General features: G+C 53.0%; 2 protein-coding genes and 1 pseudogene across 2 annotated transcripts; 1 reads left to right on the top strand and 2 right to left on the bottom strand.

The window, feature by feature from the left end:
• Positions 1-860: 860 nt before the first annotated feature.
• On the bottom strand, positions 861-2,157 carry LOC123130663 (uncharacterized). Its single transcript, XM_044550795.1, has 2 exons — positions 1,888-2,157; positions 861-1,832 (listed from the first exon to the last, which is right to left on the bottom strand). The coding sequence occupies exons 1-2, from the start codon at positions 2,155-2,157 to the stop codon at positions 1,203-1,205; spliced, it is 900 nt and encodes a 299-aa protein (XP_044406730.1). The 3' UTR covers positions 861-1,202.
• Positions 2,158-8,301: 6,144 nt separating this feature from the next.
• LOC123129642 (BTB/POZ domain-containing protein At5g66560-like) lies at positions 8,302-10,437 on the bottom strand (annotated as a pseudogene).
• A 6,060-nt stretch (positions 10,438-16,497) lies between these two features.
• Positions 16,498-18,181, top strand: LOC123190500 (uncharacterized). Its single transcript, XM_044603154.1, has one exon. It carries the CDS (start codon positions 16,779-16,781, stop codon positions 17,709-17,711), a length of 933 nt encoding a protein of 310 aa, XP_044459089.1. The 5' UTR covers positions 16,498-16,778; the 3' UTR covers positions 17,712-18,181.
• Positions 18,182-19,372: the final 1,191 nt, after the last annotated feature.

Genomic DNA, 19,372 nt, shown 5'->3' with positions numbered 1-19,372 from the left:
GTGTATTTGAAAAAAATGTTAATCATATGTTTCAAAAGTATTAAGCATATATTTTTTAAAATACTCCAAACATAGATGTATACTGGAGTATTTAAAATGTATATATATATATATATATATATATATATATATATGTATCATAACATAGATGTATACTGGAGTATTTAAAACATCAAAACATATGTGTATCATATGGAGTATATGTTTCAATACACATAAATTTCAAAACTTGTATTTGAAGAAATGTTAATCTGGACAGGTTGTGTTGATTAACATTTTTTTAAATAGAAGTTTTTGAAACTTTTTAAAATGTTGCATACCTTTTTTTTAACACATAAATATTTTTTGAATGTCACAAACACAAGAATATAAATTGTTTTCTTACATCTGGACCTGTTGTGTTGTCGGTGGTAATCTTAGTTAACCTTGACCACAAGGTCACATGGTCGAGCCACGGTGCTCATTTTTTTTCCGTGTTACATTTCTTGTAAAATTTATTTTCAGTCAATGTTTATATGATACAGAAATTAATCGTGCTATATAGACATGAATAGTCAGTAGTCTGGTGGTTGTACACGTGAGACTACTAGGGCACGTTGCAGCTTCAAAACCCCATATCGCTTGCTTTTTAATTTTATTTTTAGGGGCTTAATATGAAAATAAAAAAAAGGCAAAGGCTTGTCTGCAGATTTAGATGCTACAGTGGATGACAGTGGGCCCTAGCCACACTAGAATGCCACATAGGCCATGGATACGTTCGTGTACATGAAATGTGACCGTATATGAATGCTCGTGCAAGTTTGATGACCAGAAACACGTATTTTACAAGTTTGTGTACCAAACTGACCATCGCGTGCAAGTTCTATGACTTCGGGTATATTTACCTCTTATATAATCCCAACTGCCAGGCATGCATGTCTTTCGTGCACTGACAAGCGGATCATCAGACAACATCTTATGAATCGTCTCAAATCATCTTGGAGCTAGCTAGGTACTACAGTACTAGTAGAGAGAAAGCTTAGTTCGTAGTACTACCGTGGTGGAGTCGGACGAGGATCCCCTGCCGTGCGGCAGGGTGCCGTTCCGTCGCTGACTCATGGGCCCGACTGAAACTTGATCCACCTGTCAGTGGCCTAACGGCAGGCGCCGTACGTCAGAGGAGCTTCCTCCGGTGGAGTCGTCCACATGCAGGACGCGGCTAGCTAGGCAGTAGTTTCAGGGATCTGCTCCGTCGCCACCGGCTGCAGCTCCACGCTGTTGTCGCCGTCGACGGTGAGCCGCTCATACTCTCCGATGTAGTCGAGGTGGACCTTGTCGACCACCTCGTGGTGGTGGTTCTTAAACACCATGTAGATCACCGGCTGCGCCGCCAGCGTCAGCAGCACCACCGCCCACAGAGCCACGAACGTCGCCACTCTCGTGGCCAGCTGGAACCCGAGGCCGAGGCCCAGCGCGTCGTCTAGCACCAGCCGCGCGAAGGCCAGCTGCAGGGCGACGAAGCAGCCGTCGAGCGTGAGCAAGACGGCCGCCGCGGGCCAGAACTTGCCGGCGAGTAGCGCACGGCTCTTGCGCAGAGCGGCAAATTCGACGGCGTCCTCGAGCACCGACGCGACGCAGGCAAAGTGGAAAACTGGGGCGACGTAGGCCGCCCCGGCGAGGCAGGCGGCCACGCCCAGCAGCTGCAGCGGTAGGCCGGCCTCGTAGTGGAGCAGGAGCAAGGCGGCGAGGAAGACGAAGAATATGACGAAGGCGAGTGCGAGTGCGAGTGAGGGGGAAACGGGGGAGGTGCCGCTGGAGGCTCCAGGAAGCGGGGAGGTCGCCCTGGGTACAGTAGAGGGAGGCGATAAGGAATACGTAGACGCCGGTGCAGAGGAGGGAGAAGAAGACGACGAGGATCATGGAGAGGCCCTCGAAGAGTAAGAAGGCGCCCCGCACGGCGATGAAACGGATGAGGTCGGAACCGTCGTCGGCCTCGAGGAGGGAGCTGAGGCCGCGGAAGGCGGCGACGTGCTCGAGCAAAAGCGCAGAGAGCAGCACGGCTTCCAGGACGGCCGGCCCGTAGGGGAGGATGGAGCGGTGGATCACACGGCAGGTCTCGCAGCAGATGCCGGCGAGCCCGAGGTCCCCGAGATCCTGCTGCTCGGCTGCCCACTCCATTGATCGCCGAGCACGTACGGTGGTGGTTGAGAAGAAGCAAAGTGAACTAGCTACTGAACTGAAGGGAAGAGGAAGGGGAATGAAGATGGAAATGCTCGCCCGTTGGTGGCCCTGACGAGGCAGAGAGAGTTCACGTGAGAGCGCGAGGCATCGTTTTAAGGCGACGGGTAAACGGCGGGAGTAAGAGCATCTCCAGGCGCCCAACGCGGCGCGAGCAAAAAACAGCTTTAGCGCGCGCCCATCGCCTGATTTGGCGCGGCGCGCTGCGCCCGCTCCGGCAGCCGCGCTAAAATGCAGCGTGCGCGCGCCGCTCCAGCAGCGCGCAAAAAATGCAGCACGCACATAACAATTTTCGAACGCATAGATAAAATAAAAACTAGATAGATTGCATAAATAAAAAATGATACAGAGGTATTTTACATCGGTGTAACTAGATAGATAGTTCGAAAGCATAGATAAACTACGGCGCAACTAGATAGAAACTACTCTAAGTCGCTATCATCATCATCATTATCATCCTCGGCGGTATCGTCCGAGGTGTCTAGCCAGATGTCCAGTCACCGATCATCGTTCGACGCGAAGAACGACTGCCCACCTGCTGCAACGATGTCGGACTGCGCATTCGCCAACGCCTTCCGCTGACGCCTTTCCAACCGCGTCTCGCGGCGCCTTCGCGTGTCCTCCTCGCGGCGCCTTGCCCAGTAGGCCTGCTCGTAGGCGACGTCCTCCGGGTGGCGCTGGCGCCACTCCGCCATGACCCGCTCGTCCTCCTGGGCGACGAGGAGGCGGCGTTGCCGCTCGGCGTGCTCCGCACGGTCTTCCGCCGTGTTCAGACGAGGCAGAGAGGCGAGGTTGAGCGCTTGCTGGAGCGTGTACACATCTTGAAAGTTTATCTGGCCGCGCGGCCGGCCTAGGCGCCACGCCGCCGCGTCGTACGCGCGGGCGGCCTCACGCGCCGTCCCGTACGTGCCGAGGCCGAGCCGGAGTTCGCCGGAGCGTATCTCCGCGGTGTAGCAGGCGGACGCCGCGGTAGCCGGACACTCCTCGGCGGCGCGGCGGCATGGCGGCGCGTCGGTGGCGTGGCGCTGGAGCGACGCGTGGCAGAGAGGGAGAGGAAGAGGAGAAGAGGAAGTGTGGAGAAGCGCGTGGTGAAGCGGCAAAGCGGCGTGCAGCTTTATAGGCACGCGCGAAGCGGCGCGCCAAATCTTGCACGCGAGCTGGCGCCTTTTCGCGCGCGCGCGCAAACGGTTCCGGCGCGCGCTTGTTTTCCGTGGCCGCTGGAGCGCGGCAAACCGCCCCGCGCGCGCTAAAAGCTGGGTTTACCGCGCGTGCGCGTCGTTTGGGGCGTCTGTTGGAGATGCTCTAACTATGACTCTCTTAAGGTAGCCAAATGCCTCGTCATCTAATTAGTGACGCGCATGAATGAATTAACGAGATTCTCACTGTCCCTCTCTACTATCCAGCGAAACCACAGCCAAGGGAACAGGCTTGGCGGAATCAATGGGGAAAGAAGACCCTGTTGAGCTTGACTCTAGTCCGACTTTGTGAAATGACTTGAGAGGTGTAGGATAAGTGGGAGCCCTCACGGGCGCAAGTGAAATACCACTACTTTTAACGTTATTTTACTTATTCCGTGGGTCAGAAGCGGGGCATGTCCCCTCCTTTTGGCTCCAAGGCCCGGTCTTACCGGGCCGATCCGGGCGGAAGACATTGTCAGGTGGGGAGTTTGGCTGGGGTGGCACATCTGTTAAAAGATAACGTAGGTGTCCTAAGATGAGCTCAACGAGAATAGAAATCTCGTGTGGAACAAAAGGGTAAAAGCTCGTTTGATTTTGATTTTCAGTACGAATACGAACCGTGAAAGCATGGCCTATCGATCCTTTAGATCTTCGGAGTTTGAAGCTAGAGGTGTCAGAAAAGTTACCACATGGATAACTGGCTTGTGGCAGCCAAGCGTTCATAGCGACATTGCTTTTTGATCCTTCGATGTCGAACTCCAACGCGCGACCCTATTCTGTTCGGTTTCATTTGTTTGAGGTAAAACGGACAAACCTCACGACCTAGCACGCGACGGTCTGAAACCATCTTGTCCATTTTGTATCCGGTCCGATCTATCTCGAACGCAAACATGCGTCCGATTTGGGTCCAGACGGACAACAAATGAACGCGTTGCTCGTCCGCATCGAGGCCCTGTGGCAGGCGGCCACTTACCTCCCACCGCCCTACATAAAATGTGCACGTGTGGCCGGTCCCACCTGTCATCCACCCAGATGCGCGGTAGGCGTCCTTCTTAAATGGGAAGTCGTGAACCGGTCGCAGTCCACGTTCCCACTTCAGTCGCCGCGGCCTCCTCGAAACCCGACACCCAAACCCTAGCTCCCCCTTCCCCTTCCTCGAGCTCGCCGGCCACGGACAACCATGGTGTGGTAGACCGGCCGCAAGGGGGCGCACGATCATGAGGTTGGCTCGTCGTCGGGCCGCCGCTGCGGCGGCGTTAAAGCAAAGGCCGCATCACCCCCACGGAGGGCCCCGCGCCTGCCCCATGCACCATCGACCGACAATACATCCACGCGGATGTTTGCCATTGTTATTAGGAGACGAGGATGCCGCTCCCCTGAAGCGACGTTCACTTGTCCAATAACTGGCATTTGTCCGCGGACCGGGTGCCGATCCCGACGAGCGGCCGTGTCCGCCACGAGGAGATCGAACGCCACCGCCGCCTCCTGCCAGACGATCTGTTCTACGACCCCAGGTACGCTGTCGACTCTGCCTTCTGGGACTTGTGGTTTCGGGACGAGCACGACACGCGGCACGCGTCCTTCTTTGTCGACACCTCATCGGGGCCGCGGCGGCCACGTGAGCGCTGCGCGCGTGCTCCGAGCCCTCCCCACGTGTGTGGGTGTACGAGGGTGCGCGGCATCACGCGACGCCATCACCATCGCCTTCGCCCTCACCGTCTCCACCACCACCTCCTCGCATGACAGAGGAGGAGGAGAGGCCCGACTCCTTCAACGTGTCATGGAAGACTACATGAACACGCGCAATGAGCGCCAATGGGAGGGCCTGGAGACCATGATTGCCCTCTCTGCGGCCGGCGACGTGGCCGTGCCAGAGCTGGAGATGAGGGACGTCGAGGAGGAGGTGAGGGAGGAGGTGCTGGAGGAGAAGCCCGTCGTCGCGTTCCACCCGGGCCTGGTGGGCCAGCGGTGGAGCTGGTCGTGCATGGCCGCGGACATGGCCGACGGCTTGGGGGTCGTGAACTGGTGCCCTACGCATCCGCGGTCACCGAAGCGCGAGACGTCGCCACGGGATGAGGTGGAACGGGCGCCTCCCACCTTCCAGGAGCCTCCCGCCTTCCAGGGACCAACCCACCTCTGGACTCCGCCACCCTACATCGACATCACTGGCGACGAGGACGACAATGGCGACGGGCACGACACCGACGAGCACAGCAGGAGCGTGGGGCGGTGCTTTTCTTTTGTTTTTTATATTAATTATGTATATGTGAACTGTGGAACGGGGCCGTTCTAGTACCGGGATGTTTAATTATGTTCTTATGTTTTTATGTTTTTATGTTTGCGTTTATTATATTTTATTTCGGCTTTTCTTTTGAGTTTTTGTGATTTTTTATATCACATCCACCCCGGACATGATATGGGGTGTAGCCGCGCGTTGGACGCACCAACACAGCAACTGCCACAAACAAACATGAACTATTTGATTGTCGCCCTAAACGGACAAAAGCAGGCTAAAACGGACGTTCGTTCAGGGTCACGTGTGCTGGAGTTGACCTAAATTGTGTTTCAGCAACCAACGGCTAGGCCACGGACCAGTTTACTGGCCCTGTTTGGATACTCTAACTCAGTTAGAGGTTAGAGTTAGATTCTAACTCTGAACTAACCCTGAACTAATTCTAACCAAAGAGGTGTTTGGATGGCAGGGTTAGATGGAGCACGGATACGGCGAGGCACCTTCATGGAAGGTGCGAGAGGGAGGGAGGGAGAGGACGAAAAGCTTCGAGGAAGTGAAGAGGGATCTGCTACGAGAAGAGCGAGAGAAAAATGTGTTTTTAGTGATCCCGAGAAGAACTAACCCAAATAAACACCTCTTAGGTGGGTTGGTTTTTTTTGATAGGTTAGATGCGTCTAACTCAAACTAACCTTTCTGTTTGGATACTTTTAGATTAGTTGAGTCCAAACTAATCCAAACTAACTCTAACCCATGAAGACCACTACTCAGTCCCCGCGCGCCCCTAGCTAGCTTCACACTTTGCTGCACGCCATCCACTGCAAGCAAAGCATCAATTTTTGCACTGGAATGGAGGGGCATGCATATCTGCATGCATCAAGCCATGACCACCAAAGCAATCACGTAAGTAGTAAAAGGACAAGACTGCATCAACAGAGACGGGAGACGATGGAGACGTGAGGGTGTTGCTCCTGTCCTACAAACTTTTGTATTTAGAGGCCCAACAATATTTAGAAAAAAAGTTGTGTAGTAGACATCAACTCCGCCTTCTAGGACTTGTGGCTTCGGGACGAACACGACACACGACGCGCGTTCTTCTTTGCCGGCACCTCATCGGGGCCGCGACGGCCACATGAGCGCCGTGCTTGCTCTGAGCCCTCCCCACATGCATGGGCGTACGCGCGTGCACGGCATCACGCCGACACCGTCACCATCTCCTTCGCCCTCTCCGTCGCCACCACCACCTCCTCGCATAACAGAGGAGGAGGCTCGGCTCCTTTAACGTGTCATGGAAAACTACATGAACACGCACAATGAGCGCCAATGGGAGGGCCTGAAGACCATAATTGCCCTCTCTGCGGTCGGCGACATGGCCGTGCCGGAGCTGGAGATGAGGGACGTCAAGGAGGAGGTGAGGAAGGAGGTGCTGGAGGAGCAGCCCGTCGCCGCGTTCCACCCGGACCTGGTGGGCCAGCGGTGGAGCTGGTTGTGCACAACCGCGGACATGGCCGATGGCTTGGGGGTCGTGAACTAGTGCCCTACGCATCCGCGGTCACCGGAGCGCGAAGACGTTGCCACAGGGTGAGGTGGTGCAGGCGCCTCTCACCTTTCAGGTGCTTCCCGCCTTCCAGGGACTGCCCCACCTCTGGACGCCGCCACCCTACATCGACCTCACTGGCGACAAGGACGACAACGGCGACGGGCACGGCAGGAGCGTGGGGCGGTGCTTTTCTTTTCTTTTTTATATTAATTATGTCTATGTGAATTGTGGAGCGGGGCCTTTTTAGGACCCTGATGTTTAATTATGTTCTTATGTTTTTATGTTTTTATATTTGCATTTATTTTATTTTTTTTCAGCAATTTTTTTGAGTTTTTGTGATTTTTTTTATATCACATTCACCCCGGACATGATATGGGATGCAGCTACGCGTTGGGGCACCAACACGACAACGGCTACAAGCAGACATGAACAACCTCATTGTTGCTCCAAACAAACAAAAGCAGGCTAAAACGGGCGTCCGTTCGGAATCATACACTGAAGTTGGCCTAAATTATGTTTCAGCAACCAATGGCTAGTCCACGGACCAGTTTACTACTCAGTGCCTATTCGACAACGGGCCGCTCCAGCTACTCCGCTTTGCCCAGCGCTGAAATACGGAGCCATGGAATGGCAGCTCCGTAAAAATGAACTGCGCGTCGCTCCGCTCCACCACTTCAGCTCCGCGGAGTTGGAAGCGAGAGTGTTTTCGGACGGGCCCTCAGTCCCCGCGCGCGCCTACCTAGCTTCACACTTTGCTGCACACCATCCACCGCAAGCAAAGCATCAATTTTTGCACTGGAATGGAGTAGCATGCATCAAGCCATGACCACCAAAGCAATCACATAAGTAGTAAAAGGACAAGACTGCATCGACAGAGACGGGAGACGATGGAGACGATGGAGACGTGATCGAGGGTGGTGCCCCTGCCTCACCCATACGTGAAGGAGGTAATAGCATCCCAGGTACCCTAACTTGCACCCAATGTGATGATCTAGTCCCAAAGTTGCAAAACTAGATCAACTCATACCCCAACTTGCAACCAATGTGATGTTTTAGTCCCAGACCAATCAGAGCTCGCCAATTGGCTGCCAAGTGGCTGGCCGGTCAGCGCCTGCAGTTTTGCACAAACCCCCCTGTCATTTCCTTTTATCAATGGACGGCTTGGACGCCCTGGACACCCATCCTAGGCTCATCCCCATCCTGGACGCCCTGGACACGACCGCGTTGCGCGCCTGCGAGTCGCACACCTGCGTGCTGAACTTGCACCGGTACCTAGACCGCCAGCCTGCCGGGGCGGCCACGTCTGGGCTGCCGCTGCCTTGCGACGCGGCGCCACTGCCGTCGATCTTCTTGATCGCCCTTCGCATGCTGGAGCACTCCCTCTCCAGGCCCTGCACCCGGCTCATCATGTCGTCCATGTCCACCCGCAGCGTTTGGCTCTCCTGCATCGTTGTCGTCTGCCACGCCTCGCTCGGGCCAGCGGCGTGACGCACCGCCGCCACTGGCCGCTGCAGACGAGGATTCGGATGCCGCGCTCGCGGGGAAGCCATGGACGCTATCAGTGTGCCCATGATGGCGCATCGGAGCTGCAGCTGCTCGAAGAAGAGCACCTGTAGCACCGCGCGCAGCGGGAGCCGCTCGTTCTGCGCCGCGTGCGTGCATGCCTCCACCGTCAGCTTCCTGAAGTCCACCACGCCGCACACCCTGTCCCGCTCCTCCGCCGTCAGCCGCGGATACGCCTGCGCATGCATGCACCAGTCACGAGCCATGGAGTCGGCAACAAACTGCTACTCGACAACCAGACTCCGACACTCCTTGTAGACTAGCCCTGTGCAAGGTCTTTTTAGTTTCTTTAGCTCCTTAGTTGTAGTCTGGGTGCCTTCGCGGCTGGTAGCTTGTCTTTACTTTTTCTGTTTTTTTCTTTTCCTGAACGTTGTATCAACTCTGGTTTCAAGCGTTGCAATGGAACCGGGGAAGCCTTGTGGCTTCCTAATGCTCTAAAAAGAAGCAGTCAATGACAAATCGGGGAATGTACGTACCTTGAGGTAGATGTCGACGGCGCGGTAGACGCCATCGTCGTAGATGCGGGCGTGGTCCGGCATTGCCAGCGCGAGCTCGCAGAATTTGGTTGGCTTCAGGTTGGCGTCGGACGCTACCTCTGCCAGGTAGTTGTCCACCAGCTTGCCCACCTGCACCATTGCCACGGTCAACGGACGTGACGCCATCGTCCTTGCCGCCGCTTCCTCCTCGGTGATTGCAGCTGACAACGACGCCTCGTCCTCGCCCACCTCCTCCTCGACCAGGAAGTGCCTGAGCACCCGCTCGACGTAGTCCACGTCGTAGAGCGTCTCCGTGGCGCCGGAGTAGCTCGGGATGAGCACGTCCTCCACCGTTGCCTGTTCCAGCTGCGTCGCGGCCTTCCGCTCGATCGCCGCGCGCGCCGCGTCGGAAGCGCGCAGGATGTGCACCGTCCGCAGCAGCGCGACCAGGAATTTCGCGGTCACCATGCTCCCCGAGCCCTTGTCTGTGGGGAGGCTCGCGACCACCGCCTCCAGGAGGTCTCTCTGCTCCACCTCCGACGAGACCGGCGTGGACGCGCGGCGCCACCTCATGGACCTCGACAGCCCCGGGAGGGTGGCCTTGGCGTAGGACACGAGGCAGCCCTCCAAAGCCTCCGTCATCACGTCCTTGTGCGGCCATGGCCACCATCACCCGCTTGTACATGTGCGGACCGAGCACGGCCAGGTCGTCGAACCAGGAGCGCGACGTCGCCGACGAGCGCGCGGCGATGGCGTCCATGCAGCGGGCGACAATGCCGAGCTCCTCGGGTGCGGCAGCAGCTCCTCGCAGGACTTGAGCGCCTTGGTGGAGGAGCACAGACTGCGAGAGGTAGGCCTCGGCGCGTGCGGCCAGGTTGTCCTCGGAGTGCTCCTCCGTCATCTCCAGGTACTCGGCCGCGCACCGCAGCAGGGCGACGTTCCAGGGTGTGAGCTCGACGCGGACGCCGTAGCAGAACTTGGCGCCGCCTCGAAGGTGCCTGGCCCGCCGGGAAAGTCCGGGAAGGTGATGCGGTACGACTTGCCGTCATGCATCCTAACATGCTGCTGCTCCTCGTCCACGTCCTCCTCCTCTGCTTCCTCAATCTCTGTTTCTGCCGCAGCATGCTCTTCGACATTGCCTTCAGAACTCCCATGCCGACGCCGCCGCTGGCCCTCTAGACGCTGCTCGTCCTGCTCGGCAAGCAGGCGGCTTATGTTGCGGCTCTTGGACATGAGCAGGAACTGCGCGCGCAAGCACCAACTTCTCCGCGGAATTTCGTCGAGCACAGATTTAATTCAGGTGGGGGTTCATGTGGGGGGTAACTGCAGGTTGAATCAGTGAAACGACAGGGGGGTTTGTGCAAAACTGCAGGCGCTGACCGGCCAGCCACTTGGCAGCCAATTGGCGAGCTCTGATTGGTCTGGGACTAAAACATCACATTGGTTGCAAGTTGGGGTATGAATTGATCTAGTTTTGCAACTTTGGGACTAGATCATCACATTCGGTGCAAGTTAGGGTACCTGGGATGCTATTACCTCTACGTGAAGCTTCCCGGAAACAGGGACTGGCTCTGGCTGTGGCATCGCTCGCGCGTCGAGAGTCGATCCAAAGCTCGATCGATCGGGCCGGCGAGCTTGCCATCGGTGCCGTCGATGTGGGACCCATCAAGGCCACTGCAGCTGCATCTCCAACACGGGTCACTAAAACGTCCTCAAATGTCCGGATAATCAAATTGGGTCGGACCACTGACTTCACAACTCTGATCCATGCCAAAAAAAACTTGTCCTCGTTGCATTCACATTGGCTTCACTGGCTTCCTGCCTATTTTTGGATATGTTTTATCAAACTCGTTACATTTCATTTGAATGTCCTGTTTAAAATGGGGGACATAGTTGGATGGCTGACGCCCATCCCGATGTTTGTAGACATTTTAGAGCATGTACAACCAGGCACCTCAAACCCATCTTAAACGTCCGGGCAGGCGGACCGGTCAACCGATAAAAAAAACGATCAATTCGGACGCCTCAAACCGGCCTCAAACGCCTGGGTTGTTCGGCGGCTCACATATCCAGCCCAAATGTGGGGCATATATGGGGCGGCCCCGGCGTGTCCGCCATATCAGCCCGGGCCATCACCGACCGCACGTCGTCCCCACAAAAACCCCAATCTGCCCCCTCTCCGAACCCTACCTCTCAGCCCACTCTCCTCTCTTGCTCCGTCCGCTCCTCTCCCTCTCCAAAACCCGTGTCGACGTTGAGAAACTTCGTCGCATTCACACTGGCTTCACCGGCCTCTGGCCTATTTTTGCACTTATTATATTGAACTCAATACATTTTGTTTGAATGTCGTGTTTGAAACAGGGGACATTTGGGGGATACAGTTGGATGGCCGTGTTTGACACGAAGGGAGAAACACCCGTACAAAAAGATGGAGATGTGTTGTATAAATGTCTCCCATGCATCGGGGAACGAAATGTTGCAGGCCTGCTAGTGTACAAAATACACAAATGGAAAAGGGAGAAAAGAAAATGTGAGGCACGACCAAGTGACCAAGCGATCGTGGTCTCCTGGTTCTCCGAGGTCTCCGGAAGCCCCCGTTAATTACTCCCACAGATAGTGTTGTGAGACACCTCCGATTAAGTTGCACAATTTTTCATCTTCGGCCTTCGCTTCGCGTTCTCCATGCATGGTGGTGGTGGTGGTGTGTGGGGGGGGGCTGCGGCAGATTCCGTGCATGAAGTGGTACACACGCTCGATAACGAGTCCTTTCAAGCGGCCACGCCCGCCTACAACGTCTTGCCTCGTCGGTCTCGAGCGGCGTCGATGTTGTTGAAGTTGGGGTAGCATGCATGGTTGGTCTTGGCTTGGACGTCGTTGATGACTTTGTAGCTTCACCGGAAGAGCGAGGGGTACACCCCGTGGGCTAGATGTTGGAAGGAGGAAAGGGAATAGATAGACGTGCGACACATGGAGTGCTCCATACACACCGCCGCAAAAAAGCGGGGAAGTCACCACCTCGTGTGTTGCAACGACACGGAGTGCTTCCACCGGCGACAATGAAATCTCCACCTCGTGTCGCATTCTTGGAGGCTTTGTCTCCTTGAATGTACTAGGGAAAGGTGCGTTTAGGCACTTGTTGATGGTGATCTTGCAGAGCATTTGTGCGAAACAACAGAGCCTAGTGCAAAGCAATGGTTGTTCTCTATGATTGACTCGCTCTCACACGATTTGTTTGTGAAGCTGATGGTGACGTTGTGGGCAATTTGGTGGGCAAGGAGACAGGTGATCCATGAGGAAATCTATCAGACACCTTTCGCCACTCACCAGTTTATTAACAGATTCATAGCGGAGCTAGAACTAGTTCCAACGAGAGGAGCAACGAACCAGGTTGCAGCAAGGAACACTGCTCAAAGGTCAAAAGCACCACTGTCGAGATTTGCGAAGATCCATGTTGATGCTAGCGTGCCTAGAGCTGGCACGGGGGGCTCGGCTACGGCAGTATGCTGGGACGCCAGTGGTATGTTTCTGGGCAGCTCGGCTGTGGTCATCTATGAAGTCACTGACGTTGCAACTTTGGAGGCGATTGCATGTCGTGGGGCCTTATCACTAGTTGAAGATCTCCTGCTCCATAATTTTGTGGTTGCCTCCGACTCAAAAATAGGTGATCAGTGATATAGACAAGGGCATAAGCAGCAGCAATGCATGTATAATCAGACAGATCAAGCAACGACCGATAAATGTTAATTGCATTTTCTCGCTTGAAGGCCGAGCAAGGCCGAGCAACGAATAAAGATGCAGATATTCTAGCTAAATTCTTGAATTGTTTGGACGAGGGGCGCCATGTGTGATTCCAACCCCACGATCCACTTTGTATTCCACTTCATGTGTTTTTGATCAATAAGTTTAGCTTTATCCCTAAAAGAATGTAATCTTGCTCCATGCGTTAAAATGTATATATCATCTGTGTAGATTATCATCCAAACAACTCTTTTTTAAGGATTATTTATTCTCATTATTTTTGTACTATATATAGTACAAAATTTCGTCAAACAAGCCGGCGCATGCCCGGATGTCCACAGATATTTTATGAGGTCTGTTTAATGATCTGCTTGCTCCGTCCTTCAAAGAGTGTATTTCCAACTTTGAAGGATCAAACTATCTCAAAGTTTTGGTCGAGTTTGTGCAAAAAATATATCAATGTTCATAAAACCAAATAAAAGTACGAAGAAAATATATTTTATTATCAATCCAATGCTACTAATTTGATGGCATAAATGTTGACGTACTGTTGTAAAGCTTTGGAAATTTCTCGCCAAGGAGGATATCTCCACTCCACGCGATGTGGCGTGGCGTCTGTTAAATAGTCCTTATTTTCTCCACTTTTGTCTTCGGTAGTCGACTTGTTTCCCCACCAGCACCATCACCACCACCGCCATCAATCCATCACCACCGTGTTCGATCGATGGAGTGGGTAGCAGAGCAGCAGGATCTGGGTGGCCTCGGGCTCGCCGGCATCTGCCGCGAGGTCGCCCGAGTACTCTGCGCCACCATCTTCAACTCCTGCTTAGGTCTCCTTATGCTGCTCTCCCTGATCTTGCCCTGCGCCAACCACGTCCTTAGCTCCCGCGTCGACTCCAACCAAGGCAGCCTCCTCCGCCTCGCTGCGTACTGGGCCGCCTTACTTCTCTTCAAGCTCCTCTACTTCGTTCTCTGCTACGCGCTCACGCTCTTCTGCACCTGCGCCTACGTGTTCCTAGTCGCCTCTCTCTATTGCACCGGCGGCGATTTCGCCGCCGCCAATCGCGGCCTCCACGCCCTCCCACTCGATCCAGGCAGGCGGCTTCATCGCACCTTCTTCTTCCTTGCAATCCCTCTACTCATCACATTCTACGCCGGCGCGCAAGCCTGGATCGCGCTCCAGCACCTGGACGCTCCGCGCGGGGTCATCCTGCCGCTGCAGCTGATGGGCGGGGCCGCGTGCCTTGCCGGCGCCGGCTACGTCACCGTCGTCTGCCAGCTGGCCTGCGTGGTCTCCCTCCTCGAGGACCCCAGGCTCCTCGCCGCCGTACGCAGGAGCCGCGCGCTCCTCGCAGGCAAGTTCTGGCCGGCGGCGGCCATCTTCCTCACGCTCGACGCCTGCATCGTGGCTCTGCTCATGGCCTACACGCCTCTGGTGGTGGTGATGGACGACGCGCTGGGGCTGGGTATCGCTTTCCCGCTGGCTGCGGGAGTTGGGATGACAGTCGCTCTGTGGGCGGCGCTCGTCGTCACGCTGGTGGCGCAGCCGGTAGTGTACCTGGTCTGCAAAAACCACCACCACAAGATCGTTGACAAGGTCCACCTCAACTACGTCGGAGACTACGAGCGGCTCGCCGTCGACGGCGACAATGCTGGCGTGGAGCTGCAGCCGGCGCCGCAGGTCACTACAACTGCCTAGTCCAGTCCAGTGAGTCCACGGCCCCCAGACCCTAGCCTGCAGTGCTACTCCTCTATTCATTCTTGGATTTAAGAGACAAGTACTTAAAAGTACTCCGTACTACCTATCATGTGTTTTAACTGAGACAATTAGTAAGTGCGGTAGCTACCTCCATCACAGTTTGAATGTATTATATTAGTCGTATGAAATTCTACATCTCATCCGATTCCGATTATGGCACATCATGTGTGTTTGATTCTTGTATATGTTTGTGTGACACTGTGAGCTAGTATAATATAATTGTTGAGCCTATTAACTAGGAGTACTCCCTCTGTTTTTATTTACTCCGTATATTAGTTTTGACTGAGTCAAATTTTATAAAATTTGATCAAGTTTGTAAAAAAGGATAAAAACATTTACACTAGGAAATCTATATGATGTGAAACTATATTCAATAATGAATCTTGTAGTATTGATTTGGTGGTACAGTTTTCTACAAAGTTGATGAAAGTTTATAAATTTTGACTTTAGGCAAAGGTATTTATATGCATAGTAAATAAAAATGAAGGGATACGTGCATTATTTGTCCCATCTGTCCCATTTTCGCTTCGTCGAGAAAATTCATACATGAGTAGAATATATATATATACTCGGCTAGTTTGGGAATTGTCTGATTTTTAAAATATGTTTAGACATACGTACATGGATTCGAAAGGGAAAATATCGTGTGTTCATGGCTAAAACGGCATGGATGTCGTTTTGCAGTGGCAGAAAGATAAGCACATGCTAGTTGTCCGGTCCGGTCCGATATTTGCGTATCGATGCGTGCTCCGTCCTCCTTGATCATCAACCGCTTCAGCGTTTGGCCACCTTCCATCATGCCTCTCTCCATCTCCGGTCGCTCATAGTATGCGCTGCTCATTGGCATTATCAGTAGCGGGTTTCCGTTCCCGGCAATCGTACGTCGACTCAAGATAGCGAGAAGGTCAAATAGTCAGGACGCGGTTGGCCGGCGAACCTGCTCATGTCGAAAATGATGAGAAGATGAAAACCGTGTTGTGATGGTACAGAAACTAGCTCGACCAGTCTAATGCTACTACTTGCGCGCGCATAGGTGCAACCGAGGCCACATTTGTAAAAATTGCACAAGGCTAGTTGGTGACCGATGCTACCTAGAATACTCCTTTCTTTTTCCCTACTACACCAACCTACACTGACCATTAATTGGGCATGTTTAATTACTACCTCCGTCTTAATTTATCGGTTCCCTTCATATTTTATGTCAAATTTTGATTTAAAATTTAACCAACAAAATGTTAATGCATGTCGTAAAAAATAATATAACTGAAAACCATGTTTAAATATGAATCCATCGGTATAATTATTAGTGACATACATTAATATTTTATTAGTTAAATCTTTAGTCAAAATTTGATACACATTACGTAGGGAACTAATAAACGAGGACGAAGGTAGAGTAGACCGAGGGATTCTCCATCCAATGCTCGTTTTTGGAGTTGGAAAATGTAACGCTGGCGAATAACATTTACGTGGTGGATGGGTTCCATGATTGGTAGAGAGGGCGCTCCGGCCTCTCTTCCATCCGGAAAAAAAAAGACAGATGGGTGATTAATGCTCACGGAAGTGTGGCTGTGTATCATGGTGGTGTATGCATCTCCTATCGTGTAAGTGTGGTGGTGCGTTTCGTAAGAATCAATGATGGCGGTGGCAAGCTTTATTTATGGTGCGCGTCGCAGAGGCAAGCTTTAATTATGGTGCGCTCCCTCCCATGTGGCCACGAGCCCATGCCATTCCATTTCGGTGCAGCCGTGCAACAGAGGGTCTGAGACGATAGACCAGCTAGCTAGATGAGGAAGCCTAATTGCATGGGTGAATAATAAGACCACCTAATTGCATGTTTCATTAAAAACCCCAAAAAAATCAGAGATGCACACACACACGTACGTACGTTAATGGAAGTCGATTTTGCCATTGCAAATGGACGCGGTGAGGAGCTCTCTCTGCCTCGCTCGTGAGGAGCACTTCCTTCGATGTTCATTCCCTTTCCCCTGTTCCTCGCAGTCTGCTCATTCCCTTCAGTAGCAGTCAGTAGCTCACTTTCCTTCCCCAAACCACCACCACCACCCTACGTGCTCGAATGCTCGATCGATCCATGAAGTGGGCACCCGACCAGCAGGCTCTCGGCAGCCTCGGCCTCGCCGGCGTCTGCCGGGAGACCTGCCGTGTGATCCGCCGCGCCATGCTCCCCAACTTGGTCAACCTCGGTCCCCCGCTGCTCTCCGCCCTCTTCCTCGCCAGCTCCGCCGCCATCCGCGCCGTCTGCTCCCGCGTCCTCTCCGACCTCCACGACCACGACGGCCCCAGCCTCCTCCGCCTCGTCACCGACCGGCTCGCCTACTTCCTCCTCGTGGCCGTCTCCATCGGCGTCGTCCTCCTGCTCGTGCTCCTCTGCACCACCGCCGCCTACGTCTTCTGCGTCGCCTCCCTCTACTGCACCGGGGGCGACCTCCGCGTCGCCGATCGCGTCCTCAGGGGGTTCCCCACGGTCCCGCTCACGCGGCTGGTCTGCACGTTCATCTTCGCCGCAGGCCCATTTCTTGTGATCTGCACCTCCCTCTTCGTCGCCGGCTTGTTCCATCCCCAGGAGCTGCTGGGCGCTCCGAACAAGATCATGCCGACGATGCACCTGCTCGCATGGGCCGCGTGCCTCGCCGGCGCGGCCTACTTCTCCGTGGTGTGCCAGCTGGCCTGCGTGGTGTCCCTGCTCGAGGACGCCATGCTCTTCCGTGCCCTGCGCAAGAGCCGTGCGCTCCTCGCCGGCAAGTTCTGGGCGGCCGCCGGCGTATTCGTCACGCTCGACGGCTGCATCTTCGCCGTGCTGGCGGCTTTCCCCGTTCTGGTGGTGGACGATGCGCTGGGCCTCGGCCTCGGGTTCCAGCTGGCCGCCGGGGTGGCGATGGCGGTGGCTCTGTGCGCGGCCGTGCTGTTGACGCTGGTGGCGCAGCCGGTGGTCTACATGGTGTGCAAGAACCACCACCACGAGGTCGTCGACAAGGTTCACCTCGACTGAGTACGAGCGGCCGTCAGTCACACCGGCGTGGAGCCGCTGCAGCCCGTCTGAGACGAAGCAGATTGCAGCAACTCGGCCTGGCTAGCTGCATCATGTCCACGATTCCACGGTGGTAGCTACGTGAAGAAGATTTGACTTAACTAGGAGTACAGTAGATTAGTAGTAGTAGTAGTAAGTTGCTGTAGTCAAGTTTATGTGTGATTATCACTGCACCGGATATGCATGCTTGGGATTGTATATGTGTGATGGTTTGTGAGACTCGAGTAGGAGTGCTTGGTAGCAGCTAGTACAACTGTTTAAGCTTGAGAAATTTGCAGAAACCGTTATTTTGTTCTTTTTCTTGGATATGGGAAGAAGAATGTACCGTGGTCTTGGACGGGAGGACCAGGGGATAGGGCTCCAAACGACGAGAGAAGATTTTCTACCATGCACGGGATCTCCCGTGCATGCATCCATCACATCTTTTATTACTGCGTGGGACCATTTTTATAGTGTTTTCTCTCATCTTAACATACATTCACATGCTATTATCTACTGATTAAGTTTCATTCAAATAAATAGATACCTGATGCATGTTGAAATAAAAGTTTGATTTATATTCTGTTTGCAAAATTGTGTTTTTCCTGACAAGGTCTTTAAAACAAGACCAATATTGAATATATTTTTAGAAATTATTTTTTTGACAACTAAATCACCATGCTTCAAACTTGTTTCATACAAATTTATTAATTTCATGTGAAAAAATTAACAATGTTTTATTGTGCGCAAAAAATAATCTTATTGTTTCACTATGGCTCCCCATGTTCCGTTGCATTTCATAATGTCACATGTGTGCCAATGTGTATCAAACCGATTCTTGGTAATGTATAAAAGTTTGTAAATATTAATATATTTTATTGCAACAAAACTTTGAACTTTTCTAGTGTTTAACGAAACATAGCATAGTTATGTGTACTTTTATAGTGTTTCACCATGTTTCAGAATTTAAATTTATATTTTTCTGAAATATATTCAAAAGTGGTCTCTTTTCAAAGATCTCGTCGTAAAAAAATAAATATGAAAACGGAACATAAAATATACTTTTGGTTTAAAAGATAAAATAGATTTAAACTTGAAAATAAAATGAAAAGGCATGGAATGGTGGAGCATAGGTGGTACAATATGTTTGCATGTGATGAGAGAAAGATCTAACTAACTGAGCATCATAAATGCATGACATTGGATCTCCAAGCAAAATCAATGGCGCGTGCATGCACGGTACCTCCCGTGCATGAGAGATTAGCTTTTCTCTCCAAACGACCAACCCGTTTATAGAGGAAACAATACGTACCTGGCTAAGCCTTGGTGCTGATGGTTTTCCAATATTGAGTTTTATTCAAAAATTTGAAATCATAATTAAACTAGCGGGTGGAATGTTGTCTGTTAAATAATTTGTGATTCTGTTGTGTGCCGTGGTCGTCACCGTCGGAGGAGGAGGAGAGGATGATGAGCCATTTGAGCTGTCGGACGGCCCGATCCTGCTGCCACTTGAGCTTCGCTAGCCGAGCCACCTCCGTCGCTTTCTCCTCCTCACGCTCGGACTGCTCGAAGGCAAGCCGGAGCACCTTGGCGTTCTTTCGGCGGAGCCGTTGATCGTCCGTCTTCGCCGCCATAAGCAACCG

This window comes from Triticum aestivum, chromosome 1A (genome assembly GCF_018294505.1).
Source record: "Triticum aestivum cultivar Chinese Spring chromosome 1A, IWGSC CS RefSeq v2.1, whole genome shotgun sequence".
NCBI lineage: Eukaryota > Viridiplantae > Streptophyta > Magnoliopsida > Poales > Poaceae > Triticum > Triticum aestivum.
Note: the sequence above shows the minus strand (reverse complement) of the source record. Positions and strands in the feature narration are given on the sequence as shown.

Coding starts and splice junctions, on each gene's coding strand:
- LOC123130663 (XM_044550795.1), bottom strand. CDS start 2,157: ATGGAGTGGGCAGCCGAGCAGCAGGATCTCGGGGACCTCGGGCTCGCC. Junction 1,833..1,887: donor GCCTCTCCATGATCCTCGTC/GTCTTCTTCTCC, acceptor TCGCCTCCCTCT/ACTGTACCCAGGGCGACCTC.
- LOC123190500 (XM_044603154.1), top strand. CDS start 16,779: ATGCTCGATCGATCCATGAAGTGGGCACCCGACCAGCAGGCTCTCGGC.